This window comes from Carlito syrichta, unplaced genomic scaffold (genome assembly GCF_000164805.1).
Source record: "Carlito syrichta isolate Samal-C Ts95f unplaced genomic scaffold, Tarsius_syrichta-2.0.1 Scaffold301848, whole genome shotgun sequence".
Classification (NCBI taxonomy): Eukaryota; Metazoa; Chordata; class Mammalia; order Primates; family Tarsiidae; genus Carlito; species Carlito syrichta.
The window spans coordinates 122,088-136,932 of record NW_007245944.1 but is presented as its reverse complement, the minus strand read 5'-3'; the positions used below and the strand labels follow the sequence as shown (position 1 = coordinate 136,932).

General features: G+C 49.3%; 1 protein-coding gene across 1 annotated transcript in view; it reads left to right on the top strand.

Annotated features, from left to right (window-relative positions):
- The window catches only part of DTX4 (deltex E3 ubiquitin ligase 4), a 40,339-nt gene that overhangs the window by 1,091 nt on the left and 24,403 nt on the right, over positions 1 to 14,845 (top strand). The window contains exon 2 of the mRNA XM_021711060.1: positions 8,340 to 9,063. Coding sequence (XP_021566735.1) covers positions 8,447 to 9,063 — 617 coding nt within the window. The 5' untranslated portion in view covers positions 8,340 to 8,446. The remainder of the gene's footprint in view (positions 1 to 8,339; positions 9,064 to 14,845) is intronic.

The following is a 14,845-nucleotide window of genomic DNA, read 5'->3' as shown; positions in this document are numbered from 1 at the left end:
GACAGCCGTCTCGCGCCCTACATCATCGACCTGCAGTCCATGAACCAGTTCCGCCAAGACACCGGTGAGCCGGCCGCCCCCGCCCCGCCCGCTCGCGCCCGCCTCCCGGCATGCCGGGACCAGCTGCCTCGCGAGCCCACCGTGGCCCACCCAGTCGGCACCTGCGTGTGGCGGTGTCTCCAAGAGAAGGTAGAGGGAGGCGCTTTGCTCCCCTCGACCCTCTTAGGAGCCTCCTTCCCCCATAAACGTCCAAGCAGGTAGTATCAGTGCTCCAGTTATGCAAGCCAAGCTTCCAGCTAGCCGATGAGCACCCCCTTTTCTTCGCGTCCTCTTTTCAGGGCTTGGTGGGCCTAAGTCCTATCACGTAGACATTCTGAGGCCGCCCCAGCCCGCGAGCAACCCCAGCCCCTCTCAAAAGCTTCCTGACCTCACCTCGTGGTTGCTCACACCTTGGCTAATCCTGCTTTGCCTTTCAGGCATCCCTGGGGCCTGCCGTAAATCCCCCTCAACCCTGACCTTACTGCCTCTGCCCCTCCTGTGTGGGATGCCTTCCCCCAGCTGGGTCCTGGGTGTGGGAACCGGGGGAGGAAGAAGGGATTCCCCGGAGACGCTCGCTGTAGTTGGCTGAGGGAAGCGCCGGGCGTCCCCTGCGGGAGAGACTGGAGTTGGGGGATTCCAGGGCATGAAACACCCTGGATGCGGTGGCGTTTGCGAACGCCTCTGCTGTGCACTCCCAAGTGCTGAAGCAACAGGCCAGAGCAGATGGAGAGAGGAGGGGGAGGGTCGGGGCTCCGGAATGCCTGGCAGGGAAGCCGCTCCCTTTGTCCGTGGAGGAGGAGGAGGAGGGAGCAGATTCCTAAGGAGAAACTGTCCCCAAGCTTCCTCCTGAAACCGTAGCCTATGAGGGACACTGGCCTCCCACACCGCTAAACTCTTGTCTTTTCATGAGAATCAAGTTGCCGCTATGGCCACCACAACCCACTTCCCAGCCGACCTGCCTTTCCAGGTTAGAACAGGGAAGGGAGATTGGGGGGGGGGTGTCCGAGGGAGGGAGAGGGAAGAGCTGCACTTCTTTGCTGTTTCCTGTGTGTCCGTGTTTAATTGATGACTTAGGATAAGCCTCCCCAGTCATCTCCTCAGTGACTGGGATGGGGAGGGGGCCTGTTGCTTCTGGAATTCGGGCTGGGCTTTCCCAGGAGAGTAATGGGGATCCTGGAGAGGCAGGTGTGGTGGGGAGGGAGTGGAGAAGATGGCTAGCGGAGGCCCTGCGCCAGCAGAACAGCTGTTTGAGCAGGGCTTCTCAGCTTCCTTGGAAAGCCCCCCCCATCCTGTGTGCTAATTAGGATTGTCATGGGAAAGGGGTATCTTTCCACTCTCATGTTCCCATCTTTAGTCATAACTCCCAACATCCGCTTGCCAAGGACTCTACTGACAGTGGTCCATTGAGCAAAACTTTCTGGAGAAAGGATTCCAGAAGTGTTAGAATCTAGAGGGCCTTAAACCTTGGTGGAGAAGGGAGGGAAGTGGAGCTGAGGGAAACTTGGAGGAGGAGAGAATAAAGAAAAATGTGGGGAGATTGAGAAAGGATTAAGTGTGGCTGAGGGCGAGGGAGAGAGTGTCATTGTGCAACTTGGGTAGAGATTGTGGAAGTGAGGGTGGAGGCTCAGGTTGTGGGGGAAGGGTGTGTGTGAGGGGGCAGCTGAGCCTTGGAGGTGGGACCAGAACCACCCCACTGCCCAGTGGTTTAAGGCACCTGACAGTTAAAGGGTGCCTTCCAGTCCTGCTCATGATTAAAAAACAAAACAAGACAGTTGCTGGCTTTGTCTATTGCAGACCAAATCTCTACAGCCTATGGAGACCCACCCTCATGATATAAAGGTCTCAGCCTCTGTCGCACCTTTGGGAAGGGCAAAGGTTGAATTCGTGCTTAGGGATACTTTGGATGGGCAGGGAGGGGTCATGACCTAAAGGACCGTTGTAGAGAAAATTGGATGGAAGGACAGAAGCGACTTCCCCCCAGGTCTGATCACTCTTATCTGAGGACCGGTTGACTAGCAGTTTAGTCAGTGGATGGGGCTCCTTGGATTTTAGACTAGAGACAGAGACTGCCCCAGTGTGTGTGTGTGTGTGTGTGTGTGTGTGTGTGTGTGTGTGTATTTACAAATATCCAGACCGCTTTGGTTCCATCCACTCATTGCTATAGCCAGTTGGTCACCCATACTGAGCACCTCTCTCCTCCGTATCAGGCCCTATGCTGAGTACTACAGGCATTCAGCTGAATACCCCAGAACTCTGGGCACCACGCCCCCTCCTCTCCCTTCTCAACCAACACACATGCGTGTGTGCCTAAGGGCACGAACACACACACACACACACACACACACACACACACACACATACACACACACACACACACACACACACACACACACACAGTTCCTCTCAGTATAGCTCATTGATGAGACCCTAACAGGGTAGAACTTTAAACCAGTGGCTCCCAGGCAACCTCAGCCAAGCCCCTGCAATGTTTAATTAAATTACCCACCATCCTCAAGCCACAATTTAAAGCTGGGAACCAGAAACATCCCCATAAACAAGAGAGCTGGAAGTCCCCTGCCCAGAGGCTAGTCCTCTCTTTTTTTCTTGCCTCTTCTGTATGGGAACATTTCCTGACATGGAAGCTTTGTCTTTTCAGAAGTTGCAGGCCCCACTGCTGAGTGAGTCCCCAGTCTCCACTCCTCTGGGCTCCTGACCTCATCCAGCCTGTCTCCAGGGAGATGGCTGGAAGGATGCAGACACCCTTCCGCCTGCCTCTGTTTGCCCTGGGCTCTTCTGCTTCCCCGCGACCACCTAGGGGCCTGACCTCATTTACATTCCATGCCAGTATCCTCTGGGCAATTTGGGCTAGAGAATCTGGAAGAAGTAAAGAGATGAGATGAGATGGAGGAAACTGGGTCTTGGCCACTTCTAAAAGCCTTCGTGAGATTCTTGCCATCGTTTACCTTGACTGACCTTTTTCTGTGGCAGGGAAATTAGTGGAAAGCTTTACTTCAATGTCACTTTCCCCTGTATCTTCCAGCACACCTGATCGCTGCCATCTCCAGGGTCCCGGGAGCAGGATGAGGAAGACCCAGGCTCTCATTTCAGAGTCACTGCTTACGATGTGACCTTGAGAGAGTCCCTTAACTACTCAGGCCTCATTTTCCTCTGTAGAATGAAGAGGACCCATCAGGCAGATGGGCAGGAGAATGGGTTTGGCCCCTGCACCAGTCATGATGCTAACAGGAGAGAGAGTTCTTTTCGTGCTCAGTTTTCTGTGCAAGTTTCACCTCCTGTATGTTTTTAATGAGGTGAGAAGTTTCAGATGGAGTGAGAGAGTATGAATTTAATTAAAGGATTTGACAGAAGCTGACCGCTTCGTAACACCCCCTACCCTCTGTGAGCACAGGAGTGGAGGAGGCAACATCATGGTGCCTGCATGATAGTTCCAGTGTGCAAAATATACCATGTGATGTGTCTGCATCGTGCCAAGAATATTGCACAACTATCTTGTTTAATCCTCACAACAATCTTGTGAAGAATCTATTGTTACCCCCATTTTATAGGGAAGGAAATGAGTTGGAAGAGATTAAGTTGCCCAAGAGTTTAGAGCTAGTCAGTGGCAGAGCTGAGATTCTGAGTCTAGTGCCCCATGTCCCAATTCTTTGGTTTTGAAGCAACTGCTTAGTACAAGCCCTGTTCCAGACATGTGGGATATAGCAATATAGAACATCCAAATCTTTGTCCCCCTGGAACATTCTGGATACTGTGCATACTCTAACAACAGTGAATTATGTGCATAGATGTGACATGCCCTAGAGACCTCAGGTCATGTCTGGAGGCATTGCCTCCCATTTCCCAGGGGCTAAAACACCTTGAGTGCTTTGGAATACTCATGTTTGAATTACTGGGAAAATTTTCTTTCTCACTTTTTCTCCTTAGTTTTTGAACATCCTCTATTCTTATCATACTAGAGACCTTTTCCTTGCGTTGTCACACTGATGATCTAGTTTGTGGTCCTGATTCTAGAAAAGCCCATGAATAGCACATTCCAGGTACAGTGGTCTCTGAAATAATCAGAGAATGGACTCCCACCATCTCTCTTGACTCAAAACTTTGGTCCTGAGGTCTGTTTACTGTCTCTGACTTCCTTGTAGGGCTTAACTGAACTCAGCAACTTTCCCTCTAGGAACTTCCTCTTGACACTCCTCTGCCTGTTAATGGTAATGGCATTTTCCCACCTTCCAATGATTCTTAGACTCATTTTGTGACTCAGAGTTTTATTTCGGTGCCTAATATGTACACCATGTGACTCAACAGTTGAAACTTGAGTGTGCATGGTAAAAACTCAGGGTGGTGATTCACATGCAGATTCCTGGGCCTAGACCCTGGAGGTACTCACCCCTAGGTCTCTAGGTTATTGCTGAGCCATACCCTAGGAAATTCTGAAGGGAGTGGCCCTGGAACCTCACTTGGAAAGCGTTCAGCTACTCATCTCCTTTCCCATTTTTCTCATCTCCTTTCCCTCTCTCTAGTCTGTCACCTCCTTTTCATTTTTCCTGCAAACATCCTTTTACTCACCTGGAACTAATTAACAGGGCAACTCTGGCTTTGTCATTCTTTGCTTAACAAACTTCACTGACTCCTTACTGCCTACAAATTAAATCCATCACAACTTTGCATTCCAGATCTTCTATGTTCTAGCTCTAACATAGCTTTCCTGGATTATCTTCTTCCATGCCTTATATTTTTCTCTATTCCTGCCAAACAGAGACCACTTTTATCCTCATGCATTACCTCAGAGTTCGCTGACATCCAGTCCCCCACCAAGTATTCATACGGTATCCTTTCTTTGGAAATGCAGTCCCTTGCCGTTTTTTCCCTATTGAAATTCTCCTTGTTATTCAGATTCTATGTCATTTTTCATCCATTTCTTGAAACATTCTCCAAACCTTGAAATACTCTCCAAACTGTCATTCCTTAATTTATTTAATCAATATTTTTGGGGACCTTAGGACATGCCAAGCATAGGGGATACAACCCTGAGCAAGCAAAACACCTTGTTGCTTGCTCTCAAGGGGACTGGGACTGAGAGAGACAGATATTCATCAAATTAGTCACACAAATAAATGTGCAACTGCATATTGAGATGAGTGCTATATTATTTTTAAATGACCTGGTCAGGGCACTCTAGAGAGACTTTCTTGAGGAAATGAGCTTTAATCTGCTGCATGAGCAGCAAAGAGGATGCCAGAGTGTTGTGGGGGAGGGACCAGCATTGTGAAGACGCCCAGAATCAGAGAAACCTGGCAGTGGGGAGAGATTAAAGGCCAATGTAGCTGAAATGTGGGGCAGAGTGTGATAGGGCATGAAGAGGCCACAGAGGTTGATGGGTGCAGAGGATTTGGGTCCCGACCTAAGGAAGAGTCATGGAAGGGATCTAAGCAGGTTTCCTGCCAACACACATTCTGTTGGCATCCTTCGTGTGACACATTCTGCCTCATAGTCATTTGCACACTTGTCTTCTAACCCTGTTTTAGACTGTAAGCCACTTGAGGAATGCTTGAATCTTTGCCTTCCTCATAGTGGCTCATGGGTGTTCAGTGATAAACGATCACATGAAAGTAGCCAGCGGTCTTCAACCAGTCACACCACAGTTTATAGCGCCCTTGCCACCGCCGGACACTGCATGAGACACTGAAACGGAAAGATCTACGGAGCGGACCCCTGCCCCTACTTAAGGTGCCATGATATGAAAAGGGCCAGAATGAATACTGGTGCACTTTGGGGAGTCGTAGCCAAGATATACACCTCAAGTAAGAAATGGATGGCAAATGGCATGAATCCATGAATGATCAGGAGAATTCCAACAGGTGAAAATGACAAGGGAGGGCATATCAATAGAAGGGATCTGGTGAACTGTTTGTAGGGGAGAAGTCGGGAAACTGCGGTAATGCCTGAGGATAAAGGAGTCCTCTGTTTGGCAGGAATAGAAGAAAACATGTGGGATAGAGGAAGATAAACCTGCAAAGGTATGTTATAGAGCCATGGGACAGTTTCCAGAAATTCATGTCTAGGATTAACACGCCTATGAAAAATAATAATAAAGTGCCTTTTGGAAGAATTGGTGAAGTGCATTGTCCCTGCTACTCTGGAGAAAATATAAGATAATGCCATTTAAACTCTCTGAACTTAATTTTCTTATCTATAAAAGGTTTTTATTTGTGAAACATTTGGCCTATTTATTTTTTTAAGATGTGGGGTACAGTTCAGAATTAGGTATGTAATTAGGTAAAGTTTGGGCCTTTCTTTGGTCCCCACTTCGCCTGGTTTGAGATCAAGTACCCTTGTTATGTTCCGCCACCCCCACCCCCAACCCCAGCAATGTCCTGCTACTGCCAATCTCTTCCTTATAGTATTATGATTAATACTCAGGGTCTGCTTATGAGTGAGAACATGTGATACTCCATTCTTTGTTTCTGTTATAGACCACTGAATATTATACACTCTAAATCCAACCAAAAAAATATGTGTTTCTAGGGTTGCATGAAGGTTACATGGGATATGCGAGGTACTTTCTAAGTAATAAAGCCTGGGTAAATATCAACTTATATAGAAACTTCCTCCCTCCTTCCTCCTCCTTCCTTTCCTTCCTCCCTTCCACTCTGTTTTTCACACTCTCATCCCCTCAACTAAACTTTCCCTTGACTTCTCCATACTGCTTAGACATATAACAGAAAACAAATTACAATAATAATCACCGACTTTCATTGCACTCTTGTCATGGTGGCAGGTGCTATTTTAGAGTTGTATATTCATTTAATCCTCAAATTCACCCTTTGAAGTAGCTACCCAGGACCCAAACAGATGAGGAAACTGAGGCTTAATCACACAGCTGGAAGGCACAGAACCACCCCTGTTGGCCCCAAACCCCATACTCTTTGTTCCCCAGAAGGGAAATGGAGGCAAACTGGGAAGCTATTCCCCTCCCCCCATACCCCCATGCCCCTCACCAGAGGCCCTGGGGATGAATAGGGGATTGTTCTGCTTCTCCCTCGTGCCTCTGAATGTTGATGTTTTGGGTCATTAAGGGGCTTGGAGATGGGGTGGGGGGCGGGTTATGACCCTGGCAAAGGCCTGAATAGCCATTGTTCCTTTTCTTCCCCCTTGAATGGGATTCTGTCCCGAGTCTTGGTGTCTCCCTCTGGGTTGAAGGAGGGGGTGGGTCAGAGGCCAGTGAAGGGGAGCCTTTTCCCACCACTTGGATGGATAGAGATTAAGTTGACAGATGCAGAGATTCCAGCATCCTTAGAATCTCCCCAGCCTCCCCACCCTTCCTTGAGCCAGGCTTCTGTAGCCTTGATGTTGGCAGTCCTGCCAGTTCATTTCTACTGGACCCTTGCCCTTTAATAGCCCTGGCCTCTCCCTTGCCCCCCTCCCAGTGAGACTGCCACATTTAAGCCCACCCTATCTTTAGAAGGGTTTAAGATTACTGAAAAAAACTGTTAGATAAATATAAAATTATTTTCATGATGCTTAAGAATTTTTGTTTATGTAAGATTTAATGTTGGGAAATACGAGAGAGTTCTCCGAACCTGATTTCCTTTCTTCATGGTAGCACGTAGCATGCCACTTATCTATTTATTTTTCTCATCCATAAATGAACAGAGAGCCAGCTCTATCGCCACCACCTCTGAGAAGGCTTCCCAAGTGGAAACAGTCCTTTCTCTGTTCCCAAGGCTTTCACAGGCCTGTATTCTTTTCCTCTATAACCCTTGGAGCAGGAGCATTTCAAGGGACAGAGGTGAAGGAATATGATTTCTATGAGCAACTACTATGTCCCAAGGGTTTTTAATGCCTTAGTTTGTGAAATCTAGTACCTGGCATGTACAAATACATATCTGTTGAATGAATGAGCCACACTTAACTTTTACAAAAACTTGAGGAAGGAATTATGATCCTGTTTCCCAAAGGAGAAAAAGGAGGAGGTTAAGAGATTTCATATTAGCTAGTAAGTGGGCGCATTTGACTGAGGGGGTCCCTACTACAAACTAGTTGGTGATCTTTCTGCTACCCTGCTCTGCCTCCCGTATCCTTCATATTGTCACTATCTTCCTTTATCCTGGTTGAGCTGGAGATTTCTTCAAGGCTGGGATGAGTCTCATTCAAAGCTGAATGCTTCAACAGGCAGTGGAGTGCCGAGCACACAGTTGGACTTGTTTAATGTTTGTCGGTTAATGTCACACCACACAGTGTAATTGCTTGCTGACCCTGACCTCTCCTCTGTCCCACTCTGGCAGGGACCCTCCGCCCAGTTCGCCGCAACTACTATGACCCGTCCTCGGCCCCTGGGAAAGGTGTGGTGTGGGAGTGGGAGAACGACAATGGCTCCTGGACGCCCTACGACATGGAAGTGGGCATCACCATCCAACATGCCTATGAGAAGCAACACCCCTGGATCGACCTCACTTCGATCGGCTTTAGCTACGTCATTGACTTCAGCACCATGGGCCAGATCAACCGGCAGACCCAGCGCCAACGCCGCGTCCGCCGGCGCCTCGACATCATCTATCCCATGGTCACTGGCACCTTGCCTAAGGCACAGTCCTGGCCAGTCAGCCCTGGGTCAGCCACCTCGCCCCCCGCGCCTCCCTGCTCCTGTCCCCAGTGTGTCTTGGTGGTGAGTGTTAAGGCGGCCGTGGTCAACGGCAGCACTGGGCCCCTGCAGCCCCCTGCCAGCCGCAAAAACATGCTCCCATCTGGAGTGGTCAAGCTGCCCCCGCCACCAGGCCCTGGGCCCAAGCCATTGGACGGCATGGGCGCCGTCAGAGGCCCAGTGAAGACTGCCCCATCGCAGGTGATCCGGCGACAAGCTTCCAGCATGCCAGCTGGGGCAACTGCAGGCTCTCCTGCCAGCCCCCCAGGAACCAATGGCAAGACTGGAAGGGTGGCCCTGGCTACCTTGAATCGTACCAACCTTCAGCGACTGGCCATTGCCCAGTCTCGAGTGCTGATTGCCTCTGGGTAGGTGCTTCCATGGCTGCCTCAGAGTATTTACTCACTGCAGAGATAGGCTATAACACATCTTTTGGATCAGAGAGTGAGGAGGGGCTACCAGGTCTTGAGCTCTTCCTCATGGCTTCAGATGAAGGCAGCAGTAGCATGGTGGGTGAGGAAGGGTCTGATGCTTTGGGTGCCAACAGATCTGGATTCTGGTTGAGACTTTGCTTTCTAGTAACTATGTGATTCGGGGCCAGATCGCTAACGTCATAGAGTCCCAACTTCCTCACTTGTAAATGCTGGCAGTGGCACTCTTGTTAGGGTAACCATGAGGCTTAAAGTAGATTGTGCTTACTAAGTAATAAGTGAAAACGTTCACTGAGCTCCCATTATGTTGTCATTTTAGGACTTTATCACCTTACTGGGTCTTTACAACAACTCTGTAAAGTTGGCATCATTATCTCATTTTACAGATGAAGAAAATAGAGGTTCATTTGTTCAAGGGCACATGGCAAATCATTGGCAGAGAATAAGATTCAATCTTTAGGAAATCTGATACAGTAGAGCCCCGATTCTGACTCTGCCATGTTCCTCCCCTACTAAACATGTACCTCAATGCCTGGTATTCAGTAGGTACCAAATGAAGGTTAGTCCCTTTCCTCTAGTCTCTGGAAGCTGGAGGGGTGACTCCAGATTGCAAAAGCAGCCTGTTTTTAGTGACTACTTACTATGTGCCGGGCACTTTCTGTGCACTCAGGTACTCCTGTGACAACCTGGTGATATTGTAAGTCCTGTATGTATTCCTTTTTATGTTCTTCTTGATCCTTCTGATCGTAAAATTGAAGTGACCCAGATCCAAATGGTGCCTGGAACCTTTGCCTGGAAGCCTTGGTTTCTTGTCAGCCTCACACAGCTACCCAGTCTTTCTTTCTTCAGAGGGTCCTGGCCCTGCCTGGACCCCCTGAGCCCCAGATGGTCAGAATGGCTTTAGAGTCAGGTTGGGCACCTGCATGTGAAAAATCCAGGCTGCCCAGAGCAGGTGCTATTGATACTTAGCTGGGTCTCTGCACACAGAGGTTTGCCACTGGGAGGAGAAAGAAGAAAGTGTACACCACAGAGTGTGAGGAACACCAGGCCGGGAGTCCAAAGACCCAATCTTTGTAAAATCCCGTGGCCTCACCCACCCCATGGCATCATTGTGAAAACCTCCTCCACTAAGGGAATTTGCCTCTTGGCAGTTTACCAGATGCGTTCATGGGCATTATTGCATTCCTTTAATCTGTGATGTAAGTGTTAGACAGGGGCACTTAGCTCAGAATTAACTCTCCAAGGAGGGGCCACACAGCTCGTGAGTTACAGAGTAGGGGTTGGAACCCAGGTTTTGGCCCCCTGTTCTTTTGGCTAAAGCCCAGCTCCTCGTTATATGTATGTAAAGGCAATTTATAAAAGGTAAAATACCAATTAGATGTATGGAATTTTCATGACTTCCTTTGAGCTGGCCAGGGTCTTTAGGAGAAGGGAATGGAGACCTTAACTGCATCGCTGCTTGATTTCTCCATGCTGTCACACAGCAGCATCCTGCAAGCCTCTAACAGAGTTCCGTGGTGATAGCTAGCATGGAGAAGAGAGGTTCATATGCTGGATAAGAACATGGCCTCCAGAACCTAGCATTGCCTGGGCTTGAATCCAAGTTTCTCACTCTGTCACTTGGGGCAAGTTTTGCATCCTCTGGCTTTAGTTTCCTCATCTGTAAAATGGGACAGTAATAGAATCTTCCTTCTAGGGTTGTCATGGGGATAAATTGAGATATTCACTTAGTACAATTCTTGACACATAAGAGTTCAGTCAGTATCAGCTGCTATTATTATTATTGCTATTGTTATTGTTAACAGGTATCTATTGAATATGCACTACATAGTTTTTGGGGTCAAAGCTGAGCTGGGTCTATCACCCGACCTTGTCTCTGGTGCCCTTGAAAAATGCCAGGTGACCTCATGCCATCATTGAGGGAGAGGAACCCAGGTGGCTTTGGATTTCAGTGAGGGAATTCGTGGCTTTATCTCTCTTGTTTATTCCCTCTGCTTACCAATAAAATCAGAGACAGAGAATGGGTGGAGGTCTGGGCAGTGAAGTTTAAAAAAGGCCATAGAAACAAGTTTCTTCTCTCTCTCTCTCTCTCTCTCTGTCTTTCTCTCCCCCTCTCCCCCTCTCCCTCTCTCTCTCTCTCCTCTGTTTTCCTGACAAGGGAGGCCCTGCCTACCCCTCTTGATCTTCCAGCCCTTTCCTTTTCACCTCTTACCACCACTACCCTCACCCCCACTCCCATCTTCTCCTCCAGCCTTTCTTGGCCATTTAATTAGCGTGTTTATTCCCTTTGTCTGGCATTGCCATCGACCTTCTGTCGTTGCAGGGCCCCTTCCCCCTCCTCTCTCTGCCCATGACCTCTTCCAGCAACTTTCCCACGGAAAAAGGAAAACCAGGGAGGGTGGGAGGAGTGGGATGAAGAGAAAGGTTTGGGGGGAAACAAAAGATCCTGTGAATTATTCAGAGACACAAGCAGGGGGTTTCTAAAGGGAAGAGAGAGGGGGGACTGTGCAGTGGAGGGCCGGTGTCGCCACTCTGGCCCCCTCCTCTGGAGTTGAGGCTTCTCTGTCTCCAGCTAGGCCTCGGTTGCCGTAGAGACAAGACCCTTGTCCTGCCTGAGGATTCCTGGTTTGGCTCAGGACTCTGAGAAAAACATTGCTTCTCGCCATGATGTCTGAAGAGATACCCTCCCTCCCACAACTCCCTTCTTCTGCCGCCTTGCCAGCTCTCTGCTTTTGTCTTAGTTTTGTATTTTAGGGATGGAAACTGAAACTTGGACCCTCCATAACTGGTAACAGCCCATCAGAATGAGGGCAGGAGGTGTCTTCTGATTGGCCAACAAGTGGTTAGGCCAGGCAGCTTTGCAATTCTGATAGAGCCGCCTGGAGAATGTGAGAAGCATGCCTGCCACTGGGTTGCTGTTTCTAGAAAGAGGGTTAATGCCTATGTAGCAGGGGCCCTAACAGGGTGTTTTCATTTGAACCAGTAATAGTGGGACAATATGATCAGGTGTTGGCAGCTCAATAGTCCTGAGTGCTGCCCAGCACTCAGCTTTACACTTGATACCCATGTCCTTAAGAATCTGAGAAAATTGAAATATTAAAGCAGAAAAAGGCTTTATTAATAAGCCTAACCGCCTTTTACAGTTGGGAGATAAAAGGGTAAATAGTCACCCACATTTGTATAGTGCTCAGCTGTTTACAAAGTATTTGACCTAGATCCTAGCCCTCGCAGGGACACCCACAGGGCAGACATTTTAGGATAGGATGCCCTGTTTGCAGCTGTGGTAACAGATGTGGTCCACAAAGTGCAGAGAGGATGTGCAGCCCTCTCAAAGGCTCAAAGCAAGTCAGTGCTGAGCAGGGCTAAGATGAGGACTACCTGACCCCAGAGCAGGACTCCTTCCATTATACCCTTCTGTATTTCTTGGGCAAATAGCCCCCTCCTCCACAGACCCCTGCCTCCCAGAGCCTAGTGACAAACCCACCTTCCATGTTGTCCCTTTCCGGACATGCATCTCTCCCACCTGTGGGCCCCACAGGCCTCATGTGTGTCCAGGGCCCAAGTGCAGGCCCTTCTCTTCCTTTCTCCAAACCCTCCCCTTACCCACCCCGTCTCCCCCTCCTACACACACAACTTCTTGGACTGCCTGGGATGTGTGGTGTTCCAGGAATTGGAGTATTTCCTGGTAGGCCAGATTGGGTGTGGAAACCTGCCAGTCCAGTTTGTGGGAACAAAGGTGGCTTTTGTCACCCAGATCACAGCTACTTATCTGCTGGAGTGAGGGCCTCAGTGATGGGGATGGGAAGACAGGTGCAGGGCTAGGCAGCACGTGCTGCCCCCTGGTGGGGTACTGGGAGCAGCGGGCCACAAAAGGCCACATCTGCCCCCCACCCCCACCCCCAGCCTCTCCAGAAAGAGCCAGGTGAAGAGGAGAGTCTGCCATGGGTGTGGGACCCAGGGGCTTAGGCCTACCGCCTTGTTCCTAGGTCCTAGGGTGGGAAATCGTCAACAAGTCTTCCTGGTATCTTCAACCCAAGACCCTCAAAGTTTTATAGAAAAGAAATCGAGGCTCAGAAACGTTGACTGACTTAGTGAGGAGCTATGGGCAAGATTGACCCTGACTCTCCATCCACCATACCGTGCCTGGCCTGGGAAGGGTGTCTAGAATCAAGTCTGTTCCCCTATTCTTGGCCTAGTGACCATTGTTTTGAATTCAGCTTTCCGCTCCATCCCTCCATCTGGGTTTGATTTATCCTGGGGACAGTTTAAGAAGAAAAAGTGGCTTTTGGTGGCCTGGTGAGACACAAACATTCCCACATCTGTGCTTTCACATCCTTCCCCCATGTGTCATAATTCCTGGGAAGGGACAGAGGTCCCAGCAGGATCCAAGTAGCTGGGGAGGCACCATCTTTGTAGACATGAGCCACACAGACAGACCCCACTGTTCAACCTGGAGGTCCCATTGCAGCCCCCCTCCCCTCTTCTGGTGGTAGGCTTATCCATTACACTCTCTGAGCATAATGTTCTCCATCTGCAGCATGGATGATTACCAGGATCACACAGAGAGAAGAGCTTGCACAGTGAGCAGCATAGTGGAGCCATAAAGGAGCTGGATTTTCTGGGTTCAAGTCCTTAGCTTTGTGATCTTGGTCAAGTTTGCTCAATCTATCTTTGCCTCAACTTAATTGTCTATATAATGGACATGCCCCTACATAGGATGTTGGAAGGACTAGGCAAGTTTACGTGTTATGAGCAGTTAGAGCCGTTCCTAGTGGGAACGAGCTCTGTGCATATTGGTGATTATAGTAGGTGGATGAAGACAGGCCATGGGCTGTGTGTTCACTGCTCAGTACCCAGCATCAGAAGTGTCCAACAAAAAGTAAGGCTCAGCTGGGAGCAGTGGCTAATGTAATCCCAGCACTTTGAGAGGCCAATTCAAAGGGGATTGCCAGAGCCCAGGAGTTCAAGACCAATCTGGGCAACATAGCAAAGACCTCATCTCATGGTGGTACGTGCCTTTAGACCCAGATACTTGGGATACTGAGGCAGAAGGATCGCCCAAACCCAGGAAGTCGAGGCTGCAGTGAGCCATGATCCTGCCACTGCACTCCAGCCTGGATAACAGAGCGAGACTCGACTCAAAAAAAAAAAAAATGTAGGGCTCAATAAACATTTTTTGAATGTACCGATAAATAAACGAATGCTGTTTTCCCCTCTTCCTGCTTTCCCAGCACCATCCTGCCCCACAGCAGAACTGCTGGCTTCACAGGCTGTCTGGCTCCTAGAGCCATCTGTAATTCTGTCCTTGGGCCTCTTCAAGCCCGGCTGTGAAAGCCTGGGTGGCAGAGAGCATGGCGCAGGACTCAGCCCCACGTGTCCCATATTTTCCGAGTCAGCTGTGTGGGAGGCCTTGCTTTTCCCAGCAGCTGCTCCCTTTCCTCCTCAGCCTGGCTGGAGTTGTTGGGGGAGAAAGACAGACAGGGGAGGAGGCTGTGCCTGATACTTACATATGTCTCAGGGAAAGGAGATGGAGACTGGACAGCTGCTGCAGCAGTGGTTTCCAAACATGAACCTGGAGATTGCTACATTTGTATCCTCTTGGAGCTGTGGAAAAATGCAGACTCCTGCTCCAGGTGGAGGAGGCTCTGGTCTAGAACTGAAACTCTGTCTTTTTTTTTTTTTTGAGTTGGAGTCTCACTCTGTCACCCAGACTGGAGTG